The sequence below is a fragment of the Ranitomeya imitator genome, chromosome 5, assembly GCF_032444005.1.
Source record: "Ranitomeya imitator isolate aRanImi1 chromosome 5, aRanImi1.pri, whole genome shotgun sequence".
NCBI classification, from domain to species: Eukaryota; Metazoa; Chordata; class Amphibia; order Anura; family Dendrobatidae; genus Ranitomeya; species Ranitomeya imitator.
The window spans coordinates 80,975,688-80,995,079 of record NC_091286.1 but is presented as its reverse complement, the minus strand read 5'-3'; the positions used below and the strand labels follow the sequence as shown (position 1 = coordinate 80,995,079).

The window sequence follows — 19,392 nt, the reverse complement described above, 5'->3', positions numbered from 1 at the left end:
CCTAACCTATAGGGCACCCTCTCATCCCTAGACTTTTTGCCAAAAAAAGTGAAAACCGAGCAGGAAAAGCCACTAGTCTACACCTAAACTAATTTCTTAGGAAACCAGCAGCCAGCCATGATGTAAGTAATTGGCTTCAGTTTAATGTGTAATGTGACGAACAGCTCCCAACACCTGTGACATGTACAGAGGAGAAGATTACATGTAGTGGCCCAAATCAAGGGTACAAACAAAGAAACAGAATATGGGAAGCATTTGTTTTCCCTTGTTGCAATCTTTCCCAGGTTTTTGCTTAAAAATAAAGATAGAAAATCCTGACCATATTTGTAGCCTCTGAAAGGGGCAGAAAGCCAGGATTCACCCCTCTGCAGCTTCTCACGGCAGCATCGCATTCAACCTCTAAGTGAGCAAAGCTTGAGGGCTCACTCTTAAAAAATCCCCCACCCACAGTACAAAGCATGGGATCCCCTCATCCACCTTCCCGTGTAGAGATAGAGGTCCCCCTCACCCTCCACCTGTGCTGCAGCATTAGCAGCCCCCCTCACCCTCCACCTGTGCCGCAGCAATAGCAGCCCCCCTCACCCTCCACCTGTGCCGCAGCAATAGCAGCCCCCCTCACCCTCCACCTGTGCCGCAGCAATAGCAGCCCCCCTCACCCTCCACCTGTGCTGCAGCATTAGCAGCCCCCCTCACCCTCCACCTGTGCTGCAGCAATAGCAGCCCCCCTCACCCTCCACCTGTGCTGCAGCAATCGCAGCCCCCCCTCACCCTCCACCTGTGCTGCAGCAATCGCAGCCCCCCTCACCCTCCACCTGTGCCGCAGCAATAGCAGCCCCCCTCTCCCTCCACCTGTGGTTTAGGGACAGTGCCACCCCCATCCCAAGGTGTATCGGTAGAGGTCCCCCCCTCTCACCCTCCACCTGTTCTGCAGTAATAGGAGTCTCCCCTCACCCTCTACCTAAGGTGTAGCGATTGCGGTCCCCCCCTCCCTGGCCACCTGAGGTGTAGTGTTACAGGCCACCCCCCACCGGAGGTGTAGCAATAGAGGTCCCCCCCTCCCCTATGGTGCAGCACATGGAATTATTGAGGGTAAAATACATAATTTATTAAAAATTTATACATTACCTTTAAATAAATGGATATCACTGTTTTAGTAGTTAGTGGGGGTTGCAGCAGTGGGACCACGGGCAATGAGACATTATCTCCTAGCCTTCTTCCTCACCTCAGCCTGCAACACAAGGGGTGGCTCAGCTGTCTCCAAATTCCCTGTAGTACTGCTAGCATCCAGTAGGGAGGGCCAGGCATGGCTTTCCTCATTATATAGGAGAACCATTTGCACATCTATGGTCGGCCAGCAAACTCGTGTGTAATCCAGCGCTCAGGCAGCAACCCCTTATAATGACTACAAGATGCCGGAGCTTTCCAGCACATTACAATCTGCTGTGAGGCATAAAGCACAGATCCCAAGCACACACCGTGTATAGGAATCACAGCGTCACACCACTGTATAAGCTACCTCCTAACCCACAGGATATTAGGACGTGTTCACATCTGTCACGACAAGTAAACTGTCTAAAGTGGAAAACCCCTTTCATAAATTAAAGTTCTACAATACAAAAACTATAGAAAGAATAATCTGCTTACACCGAGTAAATATTAATCTGTAAAACCTTACTGCAATCAAACTCAAACAGAGAAGCAGCAGAAGAGAACGTTACAGAAGATCTGCGACCGCCACAGACGTTACCGTGGGACGTGCAAGGCCACGTGTGCAGCGCAGTGACGGCACATGGCGCCTCCTCCATTTGGGAGTATTAAATCCCACAGTTATCTACTCCAGCTCATGTTGGCTGAGTGTGAACCATCGCTTTATGTTGGTTGGTCATTTTTTATGTAAACCAAAAAAGATCCAAAAGAATATCCCTAAAATATAACCTTTAATTCAAAATGGGTAAAATTACCCTATACAGGGTCAGGAGACAGTAACAACCTTAACACTATAGTCTTAATACTCTTATACAATACTAAAAAGGATAGACTAATGTGGTGGTGGTGGTGGTGGTGGGGGGGGTGATCTCTCCCTGCTCACCCTACCTCACAGTGGAGGTTGGCACCCTAAATTCGACATGGCGCCCCCACTCAACGACGGTCCTCCCTTTAGACCCCAAGGGGAAACTTAAAGGGAACCTGTCACCCCCAAAATCGATGGTGAGGTAAGCTCACTGGCATCAGGGGCTTTCTGCAGCATTCTGTAATGCTGTAGATAAGCCCCCGATGTTACCTGAAAGGAGAAAAAGACGTTAAATTATAATCACCCAGGGGCGGTCCCGCTGCTGGTCCGGTCGGATGGGCGTCTCTGGTCCGCTGCGGCGCCTCCTATCTTCATTCCAAGACGTCCTCTTCTGATCTTCAGCCACGGCTCCGGCGCAGGCGTACTTTGCCTGCCCTATTGAGGGCAGAACAAAGTACTGCAGTACGCAGGTGCCGGAAAGGTCAGAGAGGCTCGGCGCCTGCGCACTGCAGTACTTTGTTCTGCCCTCGACAGGGCAGACAAAGTACGCCTGCGCCGGAGCTGAAGATCAGAAGAGGACGTCTTGGAATGAAGATAGGAGGTGCCGCAGTGGACCAGAGACACCCATCCGACCGGATCAGCAGCGGGACCGCCCCTGGGTGAGCATAATCGAACGTCCTTTTCTCCTCTTTCAGGTAACATCGGGGGCTTATCTACAGCATTACAGAATGTTGTAGATAAGCCCCTGATGCCGGTGGGCTTACCTCACCCGCGATTTTCAGGGTGACAGGTTCCCTTTAAAGAAACACCACCACCAATAGTTCCTTAAAATGCATTTGCGCAAAAGTGCTTATCAAGAGACTGCATAAGTCTGTTTAAGCAGTTCCCAGACTTTCTTCGGGTTTTCACATTCACACAAACCCTGGTAATTTAACCCTGCTGTTCTGTTCGGGTCATAGTGACCCGAACAGACTTTTTGCGGCCCTGTAGATTTTTTTCTGTAAGTCTCAAACTTGAGACTCCTTGACTTTTCCTCATTTGGGGGGACCTACATATGAGTATTTTTTTTTTTTCGTTTACTTTTTGCTACACGCAAAAAGTTACACTTGTTGTGTTCGGGTCATAGTGACCCGACATCGTTTTTTAGAGCTGTGAGGCCATATTTTCAGTGAAATAAAGGAGTTATAACCTCAGTTGGGTCTATTTATTGCATATTGTATATCAATTGATTTATTTCCTAAATTATTTCAATGGGGTCGTACACACGCTCTACCGGGGGTATGCATTGAGATCTGCGCACCATAATAATGGCTTTATATTGATTATTTTTGGTGCGCAGCCTATTCTAAAATGTAGAGTGCATCCGGAGAGATCACTAGGTGTGCACTACACGTGCATATTATGCGCAGAACGGACTGCTCAGAACGCGCTGTCTAAGACGTTTTTTGTTTGTAAAGCTGAGCTGTAAAGTCTTGCAAATAATTTTTTTTTTGCTAAGTAAGTCTGTCTTCCTGGCTTATCTGCTTGTTTTCAGAAGGGTTCTTATCTTCTCTGCTCTTATCAGTACACATATGCTAGCCCAGACATGTTACCTTTCAGTTTCTTTGGAGAGCAGCTGTGTGCTTCTACCCCCATGGCCTCTTCCGGCATCAAAAGAAAAAGATGCAGCTATTGCCCTTCTACTTGTGACAACAAGACGAGTATAACATGTTCTGGCTGTAAAACATTTCTATGCAAAAATCATGTGTATTGTTTTTCATGCAAGAATCCGTAAATTTATATGATCATGTAAATATATTCACATTGTAATGTTTATTATCTTTAATTTTTTATCACAAAATGTTTGATTTGTTTTTTTTTGTTTTTTTACAAAATGTGTAGTTTTCTATTTTCGTTTCGCTCATTGGATGGATCTGTTTTTTCAGAATAAAAACAAAAAAAAAAAAAATGATTTCTAGTTCATTTTTTTTTTTTTTTTTTTTTTTTTTTTACTACCAAACATGTTCACAAACAGTCTAGTAAGCAAAAAGTATAAAAAAAAAAATGGAGTTAGAGTGTCTAAAATCAAGGTTTAATAAGCCGGGTCATAGTGACCCGGAACACTACAAGTGTATAGTAAATGCGAACAAAACAGCAGGGTTAAGTGTGCTAGGGGATAATTTATGCACAATACCAAAAATCGAGACAATTCTCAAAAATAATGATAGTTATTAAAACCTTATCCCTGTTCACCCTTCATCAGAGAATACATAACAGGGTATAACCAATAGCCTAGATGTGCATCCTTAAGATGTTACACTCTATGTCCCCTAGTTTCACAAGTCAGACAAACGCAAGGAAATAAGCGAGCCCTTTATTGCAAGCGGTGATGGCGAGACGCGGCTCATTATAGCTGCCTCCTTTTGGGAGAAGCCCTGTTCCTTCCCCTGATGAACCTCGAGTTACTGTCCTGGGGAGAAATGCGTTGGGACAGGCGTGGTTTTGGACGATAATGTGTGCAAAACTGTAAAGCGCTGCGGAATATGTTAGCGCTAAATAAAAAGAAAGATTAATATTTTTATTATTATTTATAAATTTGACTCATCTATTTTTTTGATTATAATTATTTTTTATTATTTTATTGATTATTATACTATAGTGTTACGGTTGTTACCGTCTCCTGACCCTGTATAGGGTAATTTTACCCATTTTGAATTAAAGGTTATATTTTAGGGGTATTCTTTTGTATTTTTTTTGGTTTACATTCAATTTATACTCAGACTACATTTTTTCTGGTACTAATATTGGTAATTTTTTTTACCATCAGTGATTTTCAAGGATGGATCAATAAATGACAGTGTTAATCACAGCCAGAACATGGACTGTGCACTGATGCCATCCGTGTACTGTACATGATTTCCACAGAGCCATAGACTTGGATTTTTTCCTTACTTTGCATCTGAGATTATGCTAAAAACCAGACATGGCTCTGGTTATTGCACGGACAAAAAGACCAAGATAAAAAAAAAAGCTAAACATGTGAATAGCAAGTAGCAACACAAATTGATATAGGTTTTATCCAGGAAAATCACATGAAACCTGGACGCCTGAATGAGCCAGCAGCTATGTTGGCCATCTCTTCCAGAAACACTCAGGTCTGCATGGTTAATATTGAAGTTGCCCATAAACATTAGCTCTTGACTGTTTGGGCAATGGCTACATCCTCCAACTCTCCCATACACAGGAACACTAGGCTTGGTTGAGCGCTCCTTATCTACCCACCAAATAAATAGGATCAGATATTTAAAGGAGTAACCGCCATTTACATTTTTTCCCCATAAATCAATAATAAACGTGAAAATAAGCAAATTGTAATACATCTAAATCAGATAGATTTGATTCTTTCTCTGCCAGAATTTAAAAAAAATTCTCAGTTCTGAGGTAAAATCTGTATTCAGTGCAGACACTTTCCATTACTGAGAGGAGATGGCGGGGTGGGTGGGGGCAGTCCAAGCCTTGCACGGGGGTCCATCGGCCTCTAGATGCTCCCTCTACATAGAATCTCACCAGCCGCCATCTCCTCTCAGTAATGGAAAATTGTCTGCGCCGAATACAGATTTTACCTCAGAATTGACAATTTTAATGAGTGATCCATTCTGCCAGAGGAAGAAGCAGATTTCTCTCTCTCTCTCTCTATATATCTATATATCTAATGAAGAAGCTTTTGCTCATATGCTTCCTGGGTACTGGCTGGCATGTTTACACGGGCCAATCAGGAATGAGTGCGATCTGATAAACTGTTTTATACTCGAACCAATGTTTTGATATAGCACACGTCAAATTTTTTTTTTCTTTGGACAGTCTGTACAGGGTGGGGGAGAACCGCAGCATGCCAGCTGTGAAAAACATCGGCTTGCACTCTGATGACATCTAAGTGCAGTCCGATCTTGGCAAACTGATAATGGAGAAGATGGAGAAAGTCTCTCCATCTTCTCCTCATCCAAAGGGAATCAGATCAGACTATACTGACACTGATTAAACTCCGATCAGAAGGTCATTAGCATAAATCGTCCTGATTCTTTCCAATGAGAGAATCTACAGCCATATGCATGAGCCCTAATACTCGGTCACAGACTCCCAGTCCACCTAGATGCACCTTAAGCATTTGTGCTTGATGACTTGATAAGATTAGGAGTTATTGAGAGGGTGGGGGAATACTGCAGAGTAATGGACCTTTGCACTGCAGACTAATTCCTCCATAAAAATTGCAGTCTAGTCTGGTAATCAGGGCAAAAGCAAAGGTTTCTTGATCCCCTGCCACAAGCCACCCTTGTGGGGGTCTTTTTTTGCACCGTCCACACCCCCTCCCCACACATACCCATTATATGCAATAATTACAATCACTCCAAGACTGGATACGTATTGTGCATAGATGAGCAGGCCATCGGTGCAAGGGTTAATTTATAAAGGGCACTGCATATTCTAAGTGAGCATTATCTGTCAGGAGTGACCACATGGACACATCCCTGCCAGCAGGGGAGGCAGATTAGTGCCAGCAGGGAGCACATTACCCCAGATGATTCTCATGTAACGTCCAAGAGCCAGCAAAACACAGCGAGAGCAACCGAGGTACAAACTGTATAAAAGGTGGTGGTAAAATAAATGGTTAAAAAAAAATGGAAAGACAAGAGGAAAAAAAAAAGCAACAACAACAAAAACCTTAACTCTAAGTCTGGTTGCTGCAAGTACATGCACATACTCAGAGGCAAAAGCTGATTAGCACGTCTTAGACTAAACCTTTCCTAAGGACAACAGTAAAGAAACAAGCAGCTGAGATTTCCTGCACCATTTACAAGGGTAAAAGAAGAAAGAAGAAAAAAAAAACAAAAAAAAAACCACGAACAGAACCTGTACCTTTTTTCCTCCAGGTGCTCAGCTCGCCTGCCATCTCTGATGAAGAATAAGACCTTGGTTACAATGAGATCTGCAGCATACCCTACAGCAGAGCCGGCGCAGCCTGCAAGCCTCACACATGGACTGTGGACTGGTGAGCAGGCAGATTACCCCCTGCTCCAGTGCTCAAGGGTCACCTGACTGCCACATGGGCGGGCAGCATGTGATGTAAACAGGAGCCGGCCACCAGGATCACTAGCCAAAATCACTAGGTACATATGCCCCCTGCCGACAAGTAGTGACTGACTACAATATAGCACCTTCCCAGCTCAGGTCTACGGCCACTTTGGTTAAAGGGTGTGTACCAAGTAAGAAGCCCTCCAGCTCCTCCCAGCAAAGTTTATATCCTGTTAATATATTGCAGTCATCATATTATACAGCACTGTGTACTTACAATTGCTCATTTTCCCTTCTACCCAGCTATTTCTTCTCCTTTCTTTGCTCTATGTAGAAACCGAGAGTGTCTTGTCCCTGCATGTATCAATCACCTCCTGACCCATCCGCTACCTCCTCCTCCTCCCCTGCCAGGGACTTTTGCAGTAACTTCACTCATGCGAGTTTGTATGTTCTCCCCGTGTTTGCGTGGGTTTCCTCCGGGTTATGCGGTTTCCTCCCACATTCCAAAGACATACTGATGGGGCTCACAATCTATATTCCCTATCGGGGACAGTGATGATAATGTGTGCAAACTGTAAAGCGCTGCGGCATATGTTAGCGCTATATAAAAATAAAGATTATTATTATTTATGGAGGAAAAATTGATCTCCAGTTTCTAGAGCTTTGAAGTTTTCAGCTAGTCAGTTTTTAATCACACGATTCCCAATGACAAAAAAAAAAAAAAAAAATTAAATGGCTAGAAAGGGAAAATGAGCAGTGTTCTCTTAATATATTGCAATCATATATCAAACATTTTGATCAAAGTTTTTTTTTCTTATTAAGTTATCCCCTATCAATTTGAAATTGGAAAATTCAGTGATCACTGAGGGTCCGGATCACTAGGACCCCTAGTGATCTCAAGTACATCTGATGCCAAACACATGCACCGCCGCTCTATAAGACAGTCGCAGATTGCAGAATACCGTGCCAACGCCGGCTGCCCCATCTACAATGAATGCAGCGGATATACACACACTGGACCATCATTCTATGCTGAAGAGGCCCGTTCAAGATTGTTGGGGTTCCAATCAATAATTTAGAACCTACCTTGCCTATTGATAGGTGATAGCCCATTACCTTCATTCAGATCCTCCAAGGTCAAGGGCACCCTAATACTGAAGGCGCACATTAGGGTCAAGTCACAAGGATATTGCTTAATTTCAGCCTCAATAGTAAAAAGATCTAATGTAAAAAATAAAATAAAAAAATAATCATCATATACTCACATATAAAATAAAAAAATAATCATCATATACTCACATTCCGGCGCCTTTCTCGCTCCTCGCGACACTCCGGTGACCGCTCCATGCAAGCGGCAGGTTGCGGTGGCAAGGATGGTATGCGACAAGGACCTGCCATGACGTCACGGTCATTTGACTGCGACGTCATCACAGGTCCTGCGCCCATACCAACCCTGGGACCGGGAGCTGCCGCGTGCACCGCACACAGGGCCAGGACTTCAACGGAGGGTGAGTATGTGTTTATTTTTTACTTTAAGTCTGTATACTCCATGGCTTTGTGCTGTATACTCCGTCGCTGGGCAATATACTATGTGGACACGCATATTCTAGAATACCCGATGCATTAGAATCGGGGTACAAATTATATATATATATATATATATATATATATATATATATATATATATATATATATATATATATATATATATATATATATATATATATATATATATATATATATTTTTTTTTTTTTTTCTGCATGGTGTAGTATTCCTTATTGAACTGCAGGTGGCGCTACAGTCACAAATTTCTACACCCAGACTGTGCCACGAGAAGTGGAGATGCTGCAGTTTTTAAAAATAGACTCAACCCTTTGCCCACACCAACTCAAGGAGCTTAGGAAAAAAAACAAATAATAATGATATCTAAAATTGGCATCTATTTTTTTTTTTTTTTTTAACCACTTCCCAAGCAATTTTTAAATTTTGCCCGAACCCTTCTTCCAAGAGCCATAACTTTGCTTTTTGTTTTTTTTATATTTTTCTGCCAACATGTCCTGCAAAAAAAACAAGCTCCCTTGTGGCTGAGTGGTTTTGAATAACATCAGGTAACAAAAAGGGGGAAGAAAAAAATCCAAGCTTGGTAAAGTGGTGAAAAATAGTCAACTATGCCATTGTTTATAAGAGTTTTGCTTTTAAGGAATTTGTTGTGTTGTAAAAATGACCTGGAAAGACGATTCGATCCTCCTGGTCAGTAAGACCCATAACCTTTATATTTTTCTATCAATGGCTCTGTACGAGGACTTGTATTCTCGGTGACCAGCTGACGTTTCATTGAGGTCGTTTGTGGGCACATACAATAAGAAAGTTGTTTTTCTTAGGGAGGTGTGGAGACTGGAAAACTGCAATCCCCCTCCTTGTTACATTTTGATAAACTGGATTTTAAAGGGTTATATGAATGGCAAATGGTTTTTTTTTTTGTCAATTTCCTTATTTTAAAAGGGAATCTGTCACCCCAAAATTTGACTATAAGCGAAGGCCACCGCCATTAGAGGCTTTTCTACAGCATTATGGAATGCTGTAGATAAGTCCCTGATGTAACCTGAAAGATACGAAAAACGGGTATATTATACTCACCCAGGGGCGGTCCCGATGCGGTCCGATGGGCATCGCAGTCCGGGTCCGGCACCTCCCATCTTCTTACGATGACGTCCTCGTTGCTTCCTGCCGCGGCTCCGGCGCAGGCGTACTTTGTCTGCCCTGTTGAGGGCAAAGTACTGCAGTGCGCAGGTGCCGGGAAAGGTCAGAAAGGCCCAGCACCTGCGCACTGCAGTACTTTGCTCTAGAGGGCAGACAAAGTACGCCTGCGCCAGAGCCGCAGTGTGAAGACAAGAAGAGGAGGTCCTCGTAAGAAGATGGGAGGCGCCGGACCCAGAGGCCCATCGGACCAGACCGCACCAGGACCGCCCCTGGGTATAAGAACTTGTTTTTCTTATCTTTCAGGATACATCAGGGGCTTATCTACAGCATTACAGAATGCTGTAGATAAGCCCCTAATGGCGGTGGCCTTAGCTTATAGGCAAATTTTGGAGTGACATTCCCTTTAAATAAGAAAGAAAAAAAAAGTGATTGGAATTTTTACATCCCCTGCACACTTTTTTTAAAAAAATATTCTTAAAGAACTCAATTGACCCTGCGATCATCTTACCACTTGTACTATATTATATGGTCTCCCATGAAGTTAGACCATGGCAGTGCTTCCCAGGAGTGCCAACAGGGCGGGGGTCTGGCTACCATGGTAACACATCAGGATCCCGCATTTCCATTGATGTGAGAATGGCAGTGGTGATCAGAGCTAGTAAGGAACAGATGTCAGTTATAAAAGTCTAGTCAGTATATAGCGTATGTGGCGCGAGATCGGCTCCTGAGCCCCCTCACTTGTGACCGACCACATACACCAAGGGGGATAAAGGGAAACCGTCACTTGATTCTGCTGTCCAAACCAAGGGCACCATGAATCAGAGGCAGGCTGCGCTTTCGCAACCAGATTGGTCTCTCTTAAATGGCGTACAGTTTTAGAGAAAAAAAAAACAACAAAAAAACAAAGAACACTGGTATGACATGGCCCCCTGGACAGCTTCTTCCCGCACCCATTAGTTGATGGGTCTCCCCCATGTGTACAGAGCGGGACCCATAAACATAGATCTCCTGTCCTAAATGAATGGCCTGTAGGGGGCGCTGTGAGAACACCAAAAACCTGGAGCCACGTTCTCTCAGCTGTAGATTAGTTTTGCTTGCTAGCACGTATCTTCATTGCCGCTTTAGGCTTAAAAGGGGATAAAGTCCTTCATGCCCCATTTTTTCAGTTTGTTCTTCCTCCCCTTCTTCCAAGAGCGATAACTTCATTTTTCCACTGAAGTACCTGTATAGCGGCTTGTTTATAAGGGATGAGTAGTCGTTTTCAATGACCCCTTTAAAGTCAACACACAATGTACTAAAAAAAAAAAAAAATGGAAGGGGGGACTCAAAGGCTGTAAAATTGTGGAAAGAAATACAAATCAGCCATTGTGTTTTCGTTCTTGTTTCTACAGCATATACATTGTGTGCAGAATTATTAGGCAAGTTGTATTTTGATCACATGATACTTTTTATACATGTTGTCCTACTCCAAGCTGTTCAGGCTTGAGAGCCAACTACCAATTAAGTAAATCAGGTGATGTGCATCTCTGTAATGAGGAGGGGTGTTGTCTAATGACATCAAAACCCTATATAAGGTGTGCTTAATTATTAGGCAACTTCCTTTCCTTTGGCAAAATGGGTCAGAAGAGAGATTTGACAAGCTCTGAAAAGTCCAAAATTGTGAGATGTGTTGCAGAGGGATGCAGCAGTCTTGAAATTGCCAAACTTTTGAAGCGTGATCACCGAACAAGCAAGCGTTTCATGGCAAATAGCCAACAGGGTCGCAAGAAGCGCGTTGGGCAAAAAAGGCGCAAAATAGCTGCCCATGAATTGAGGAAAATCAAGCGTGAAGCTGCCAAGATGCCATTTGCCACCAGCTTTGCCATATTTCAGAGCTGCAACGTTACTGGAGTAACAAAAAGCAAAAGGTGTGCGATACTCGGGAACATGGCCAAGGTAAGGGAGTAAGGAAGGTGGAAAAACGACCACCTATGAACAAGAAACATAAGATAAAACGTCAAGACTGGGCCAAGAAATATCTTAAGACTAACTTTTCAAAGGTTTTATGGACTGATGAAATGAGAGCGACTCTTGATGGGCCAGATGGATGGGCCAGAGGCTGGATCAGTAAAGGGCAGAGAACTCCACTCCGACGCCAGCAAGGTGGAGGTGGGGTACTGGTATGGGCTGGTGTCATCAAAGATGAACTTATGGGACCTTTTCGGGTTGAGGATGGAGTGAAGCTCAACTCCCAGACCTAATGCCAGTTTCTGGAAGACAACTTCTTCAAGCAGTGGTGCAGGAAGAAGTCGGTATCGTTCAAGAAAAACATGATTTTCATGCAGGACAATGCTCCATCACATGCCTCCAACTACTCCACAGTGTGGCTGTCCAGTAACGGTCTCAAAGAAGAAAAAATAATGACATGTCCCCCTTGTTCACCTGATCTGAACCCCATAGAGAACCTGTGGTCCCTCAAAAAATGTGAGATCTACAGGGACGGAAAACAGTCCACCTCTCGGAACAGTGTCTGGGAGGCTGTGGTGGCTGCTGCACTCAATGTTGGTCGTAAACAGATCAAGCAACTGACAGAATCTATGGATGGAGGCTGCTGAGTGTCATCATAAAGAAAGGTGGCTATATTGGTCACTAATTTTTGGGGGTTTTGTTTTTGCATGTCAGTAATGTTTATTTCTAAATTTTATGCAGTGATATTGGTTTACCTGGTGAAAATAAACAAGTGAGATGGGAATATATTTGGTTTTTATTAAGTTGCCTAATAATGCTGCACAGTAATTGTTACCTGCACAAACAGATATCCTCCTAAGATAGCCAAATATAAAAAACAAAACAAAAAAAAAAAAAAAAAAAAACACACCAGTGACCAGACAATACAATTCTCCAGGTCCGAACAATTCGAGATATTTTGGTTAGAGCTTTGTGAGGGCTTAGTTTTTAGTTATACCATTTTGGGGTACATGACATTTTGAAAGTTAATATTGCATTTTTTGGCAGAGTTTTGGCAACTGAAAACACAATTTTTACATTTTGATTTTTCTCTTTACAGAAGCAGAACTGCTAAAAATTATTTCTTATATAAATTATACTGCATTATTTTAATGGAAGTTAAAAAAAACATTAGTTTTTAAAGAATACTTTATTTCACAGCAGTCTTCAGAAAATGCGTGCATGGGTGCGTGGCAGAGCACACCGCCAGGACTGCGCACGTTAAATGCTGCTGTCAATTTCTGATTGACATTTAACAGCAGCAAGTGGAACACGAATGTGGACATACCAGTACACCCAGTGTCAGGATTGATTAAACCAGGTTTTCATGCTACAAGCTTTCACATGGGTCGTTTTACAGAAGTACCTCAAGAATGAACATGTTGATCTAAGGGTATGTTTCCACGTTCAGGAAATGCTCCGTTTTTGGCGCTGCGCTGCAGTGTCAAAGACGCAGCGTCCAGATGTTACAGCATAGTGGAGGGGATTTAATTAAATGCTGTCTCCACTATGCATTAAAAGAAGCATGCGGCAGACCCGTGGAAACGGACATGCGGCGATTCTTAAGAATGCAGCATGTCCTTACATTGCTGAAACAATGCAAGGACAACACAGGTGACCTGCCAGTGACATCTGGTGCAGATTTGACCAAATCCTGATGCAATCCTGAACGTGGGCACATACCCTTATGTGGAAAAAAACCAAAACAAAAAAAACAAAAAACACAACAATGGCGATTTCTGTTGCAGACTAGCAGCTCCACAAGATAAAATCGACATGCTGCGGATCTGAAAGACGAGCTGCAGGTGCAAATAGACGCACAGTGGATAAGAGAATGTCTAGAACTCCCATCCACTATGATGTAACATCTCGCCGCTGCAGTTTTGATGCTGCATACATGCGCAGTGTCAAAACTGCAGCAAATCCTGGTTGTGGGCACGTACTCTAATAAAGGGGTTGCTCAGTAGTGGACAGTCCCTTTAACCTTGCAATGAAAATACAAGCAGAGTTCATGGATTTTATAAAATGAACACCTGGCCATTAAACTCCATTATTTCTCAGACCCTCATCCCCCCCCCCCCCCCCCCAACACTGTCTGCACCCCCAATGCACCGATATCGGCTGAATCATGCATTTTTCACCTCATGTCGCAGCTTTTTCTTCACACGATTGTTTAGCCCGCTCGTCTAATTTGTTAATTATTTACATTTACCAACTAAATTGGATGTAACATCTGAAATGTAAAGTGCTGTAGAATATGCCATAAAGATTGTTATTTTCTGCCCTTCCGGGTCAGGAGAAAATGTGACACCTGTGTTCCCTATATGTGAACAAGGCTATTAGTTAGGATGTTCATATGTTCTACAAGCAAACTATGTGCAAGTTCACGCAACATTTACATTGCGTTTTTTTGTTTTTTTTTTATTTTTGCACACGATTAAAAACAAAAATGAAACATTTTTAGCAATGTTCACACATTGAGTATTCGGTGAGTTGTTTTTACCTCGTTATTTGCCAAAACCAGCAGTGGAAGAATCAGAGGAAACGTATCAGAAATGTCACCACGTCTGTATTTATCAACCACTCCTGGTTTTGGCTTACAAATACTGAGGTAAAACCTCCCTAAATGCTCAATGTGTGCACGTGGCCTTAACCCCCTAATGACCGCCAATGCGTCTTTTTACTAACCTGAGATATAAGAGACAAGCACCCCCCATACAGGAGACAATCCAGCAGCTGTCGCCTGTACACTATAGATGAACTTGCTGCATTAGCCACGATCAGTGTTGTCACCGTCCATACGTTTAACCACTTAGGGTACCGTCACACAGTGCCATTTTGATCGCTACGACGGTACGATTCGTGACGTTCCAGCGATATCGCTGTGTCTGACACGCAGCAGCGATCAGGGACCCTGCTGAGAATCGTTCGTCGTAGCAGATCGTTTGGAACATTCTTTCGTCGCTGGATCTCCCGCTGTCATCGCTGGATCGGTGTGTGTGACACCGATCCAGCGATGCGTTCGCTTGTAACCAGGGTAAACATCGGGTTACTAAGCGCAGGGCCGCGCTTAGTAACCCGATGTTTATCCTGGTTACCATCGTAAATGTAAAAAAAAACAAACAGTACATACTTACATTCCGGTGTCCGTCAGGTCCCTTGCCGTCTGCTTCCCGCACTGACTGACTGCCGGCCGTAAAGTGAAAGCAGAGCACAGCGCGCTGTGCTTTCACTTTACGGCCGGCAGTCAGTCAGTGCGGGAAGCAGACGGCAAGGGACAGACACTGGAATGTAAGTATGTAGTGGTTTTTTTACGCTGGTAAACATCGGGTTACTAAGCGCGGCCCTGCGCTTAGTAACCCGATGTTTACCCTGGTTACCCGGGGACCTCGGCATCGTTGGTCGCTGGAGAGCTGTCTGTGACAGCTCTCCAGCGACCACACAACGACTTACCAACGATCACGGCCAGGTCGTATCGCTGGTCGTGATCGTTGGTAAATCGTATAGTGTAACGGTACCCTTAGAGGCTGCCGTCAATAGTGACTAGATCATATAAATGGTTAACAGTGTGGGAGCTTTCTCTATCTCCACCGGCGCCATGAGATAATAATTGGGTGGTCCTGATGTTTGCCATGGCAAGTCACAGCCAAATAACGGCCTTAGGGTACCGTCTCACAGTGGCACTTTGGTCGCTACGACAGCACGATTCGTGACGTTCCAGCGATATACTTACGATCTCGCTGTGTGACACACTCCTGCGATCAGGGACCCCGCTGAGAATCGTACTTCGTAGCAGATCGTTTGAAACTTTCTTTCGTCGTCTAGTGTCCCGCTGTGGCGGCATGATCGCATGGTGTAACAAAGGTGTGCACGATATTGTATACGATGTGCGCATAGTAACCAACAGCTTCTACATCGCAAATACGTCGTGAAGTTATCGCTCCAGCGCCGTGCATTGCGAAGTGTGACCGCAGTCTACGACGCTGGAGCGATATTGGAGCGATGCTGGAGCGTCACGGATCGTGCCGTCGTAGCGACCAAAGTGCCACTGTGCGACGGTACCTTAAGAGTCTCCCGGCTGCAGCGGTCTGTTCAGAAGTTAGCGACATGACAAATAAAAAAGTTTATTTTTACCACCTAAATGTCACTTTGCATTAATTCCTGAAAATCACCGAAAGGGTTAATAAACTACCCGACAGCAGTTTCGAATATGTCGCTGGTGCAGTTTTTAAAATAGTATCACCTTTGGAGGTTTTCCAATATATGGGACCCCTGAAGTCACTTCAAACCTGGATAGGTCCCTCAAATACATTATGTTAATTTCCTTGAAAAAAAAAAAAAATGAAAAGTTACTGCTACATTTTTAAACCTAAGAGTATGGGCACACGTAGATGGAACCTCTGCGGATTTTTCCCGCACCTGTTTTGAGAAATCCTCAAGTAAAAAGCACTGCGTTTTACCTGCGGATTTAGTGCGGATTCCACCTGTGGATTCCTATTATGGAGCAGGCAGAAACCGTTGCGGAATCCACACAAAGAATGTAAGCCCCCCCGCTCAGACAACAGTAATATAGCGGGGGTCCCATGTCCACATAGGCCTGGCACATTCATTTATGCTAGGAATATTAGGGGTCAAGTTGAGGTCAGGGCATTTACTGTTACTGTGTGTAAAAGCAGTCAGATCTGGTTCTGACTGGCTTTTTGCCCGCCTAAAATTTGATGGATGATTGGTTGTCAATCAGTTGCTGGGCAGATTTTATTATGATATATACCTGAGCGCCGGCGTTGGAGAAAAGAAGAGCCCGCCCTCCCTCCCTTTATGTTATCATTCACCTGTCGTTTGGTTTTATTTGTGGGTAAAAAAAATCACTCAACTTTGGGTGGATTTGGTTTCTGGAAGTTTATGGACATTTCGACTTATGAACTTATGGATATTATTTATTGGTTATTTATTTAATTAATTGGAATTTGTAACCCAAAATAAAACCTCACGGCCATTTATTCCAACCATTAAAGGTGTCTTGTGATCATTATAATTATAGTTATAGGCTTTATGGGGACATGAACATGCTGCGGAATAAACAATGCAGCGTTTCCGCCCGTTTTTTTCCGCAGCATGTGCACTGTGGATTTTGTTTTCCATAGGTTTACATGGTACTGTAAACTCATGGAAATCTGCTGCGGATCCGCAGCAGAATCCGCAACGTGTGCACATAGCCTAAAAGGCTAACAAAATAAAATAACATTTTACAAATGGTGCTGATGTAAAGCTGACATGTGGGAAATGTTATTTATTAATGTTTTTCTATGGCATGACTGTCTGAATTAGGTCGGGGTTACACTAGTCCGTAATACAGACGAGTGCAATGTGATAAAAAAAATTGCATAGCTCTCGGCTCAATGTTAATCAATGGGGCAGCTCCAATTATCCGTTGTTTTCTCGGCCGTATTCAGGATCCGAGTGAAATCGCAGCATGCTGCGATTGTCAGCGTATCTCGGCCGAGAATCGCCAATGAAAGTCTATGGGGACGAGAGAAAAAAAAAATTTCGGATTACACACGAACCATCAGTGTGACTTGCGAGACATACGCACCGGTGTTCTATAGAAAAGCCGGCAATTCAGCACGGTGTACAGTAAAATCACACTGACAGAATAGAATAGGTAGAATAAATGTGGACACATAGTATATGAAAGATATATATCTTGGCACCGTGTTAGCCAGTAGATAGAAAAATATTTAGAATTGAGAGTCCTCAGTGGTTTGCCTCTTTGCCTGATGAAGAGACCTGTGTAGTCTCGAAAGCTTGCAATTTGTTACCATCTTTTCAGTTAGCCATTAAAAGGTATCAACCACTGAGGACTCAATTCTAAATATTTTACACATAGTATAGATATAGATACACACACACTGGATGAACTCATGATCTCGAGCGTGGGAAAATATTCTGAAAAGTTCCCAGGCTCGAGTTCATACGAGTTCATCCAGCAGAGGGCGCATCACCGCGACTCGAGGCAACTACAGTACATTCCCCTGCATTCCATTCATCACGTTTTACAGTCAGGACTCATGAGCACAGCTGCATTAGCAGAGCTCCTGGGTGTAAAATGATATAACCCCTTCAGATGGATTTACAGCGTGGGACAAGACTAACGACGGAAGGTATGGAATATTGCTTGTTTTTTTAACTTTGTTTCAGGTGACAAGGGTCTTCAGGTGGATTAAGAGTATAATAAATTATTAAAACACCATGTGTCTATTTCATTAAAATACTTTTTAATAATGTTTGTGTGTTTTATTAACCATTTCGTACTATTGGATTAATAATGGATAGGTGTCATAATTGACGCCTGTCCATTATTAATCTGGCCTAATGTCACCTTACAATAGCAAGGTGACATTAACCCTTCATTACCCCATATCCCACCGCTACACGGGAGTGGCAAAAGAGAGGCCAAGTGCCAGAATAGGCGCATCTTACAGATGTGCCTTTTCTGGGGTGGCTGGGGCAGAGGATTTTAACCCCGGGGGGGGGGGCCTTGGGGGCAATAACCATGGTCCCTCTCTAGGCTATTAATATCTGCCCTCAGTCACTGGCTTTCCCGCTCTGGTGGAGAAAATTGCGCGGGAGCCCACGCCAGTTTTTTCCGGGATTTAACCATTTAATTTAATAGCTAGAGACCCCAAATTTGACACAGACACTTCTTACATTACTAAAGAGGAATATGTAATAAAAGAAGGGATATGAGATGGTTTACTGTATGTAAACCATGTCTCATATCCTGTCGGGTTTGTGAAGATTGAATTACCAGCTTTTCTGCTATCTAGCGCTGTATGAAAATAAATAATAATAAAAAAAAAAAAAAAAATATATATATATATATATATATATATATATATATACACACACACACACATACATACACACACACACACACACACACACATACACGTTTAGACTGTATATACGTTTTTTTAATAATTTGAGGCCATGGATCCATTCTATGTCCGTTTTGCAAGCCGGCGAGAAAATCTCGCCGTACGGATGCCATACAGATGTCACACAGATAATTGGATGCGAGGAAATCGCATCCTCGCACTGCACACGGATCACTGTTTCGTAAACATTTGTGCGATTCTCGTCCGTGTAAAACGGACCGTATTTTTATACGTTGTGTGTGTCCCCGGCCTTAAAGTGATAACCATTCAAAGTTTGAGCATTGCAAATTCTTTTACATTTGTCAAATTCCTGATATTCTTTAGAAATAAACATAACATTGATCTACAATTAACATTATCATAATTGATAATGTGTCACGAAAAAAAAACAAAAAGTGAAAAAAAATCATTGGGATCTGTTGAAGCGTTCCAGAGTTATTACACCATAAAGTGCCCCTGGTTCAAATTCACAAAATTTGGCCCGGTCACTAATAGGAAAACATTTCAGACATTGTTTCTGTGTTCAAGTAACATGTAATAGGCAGAAAAGGGCCTAAAGGAGCCGCCCAGTGGACTCTTCCTGCAAACCCAATCCTTTGCCATGCCAGTCAGACTAGGTTTCATAGCCTCGTGTAATGAGGGGACCAGTCTAACCCTGGGGCAGCATGAAAATGGCTTGCAGGTTCCTATTTAATCAGGCAGCCATA

General features: G+C 43.3%; 1 protein-coding gene across 9 annotated transcripts in view; it reads right to left on the bottom strand.

The window, feature by feature from the left end:
• Positions 1-19,392, bottom strand: part of RTN4 (reticulon 4) — a 64,082-nt gene that overhangs the window by 20,494 nt on the left and 24,196 nt on the right. The window contains exon 1 of one of the 9 annotated variants that reach the window (XM_069768870.1): positions 6,905-7,231. The exons of the other annotated variants lie outside the window; for them this stretch is intronic. Coding sequence (XP_069624971.1) covers positions 6,905-6,938 — 34 coding nt within the window. The 5' untranslated portion in view covers positions 6,939-7,231. Of the gene's footprint in view, positions 1-6,904; positions 7,232-19,392 lie in introns of those variants that run through there. 9 annotated transcript variants of the gene reach the window in all.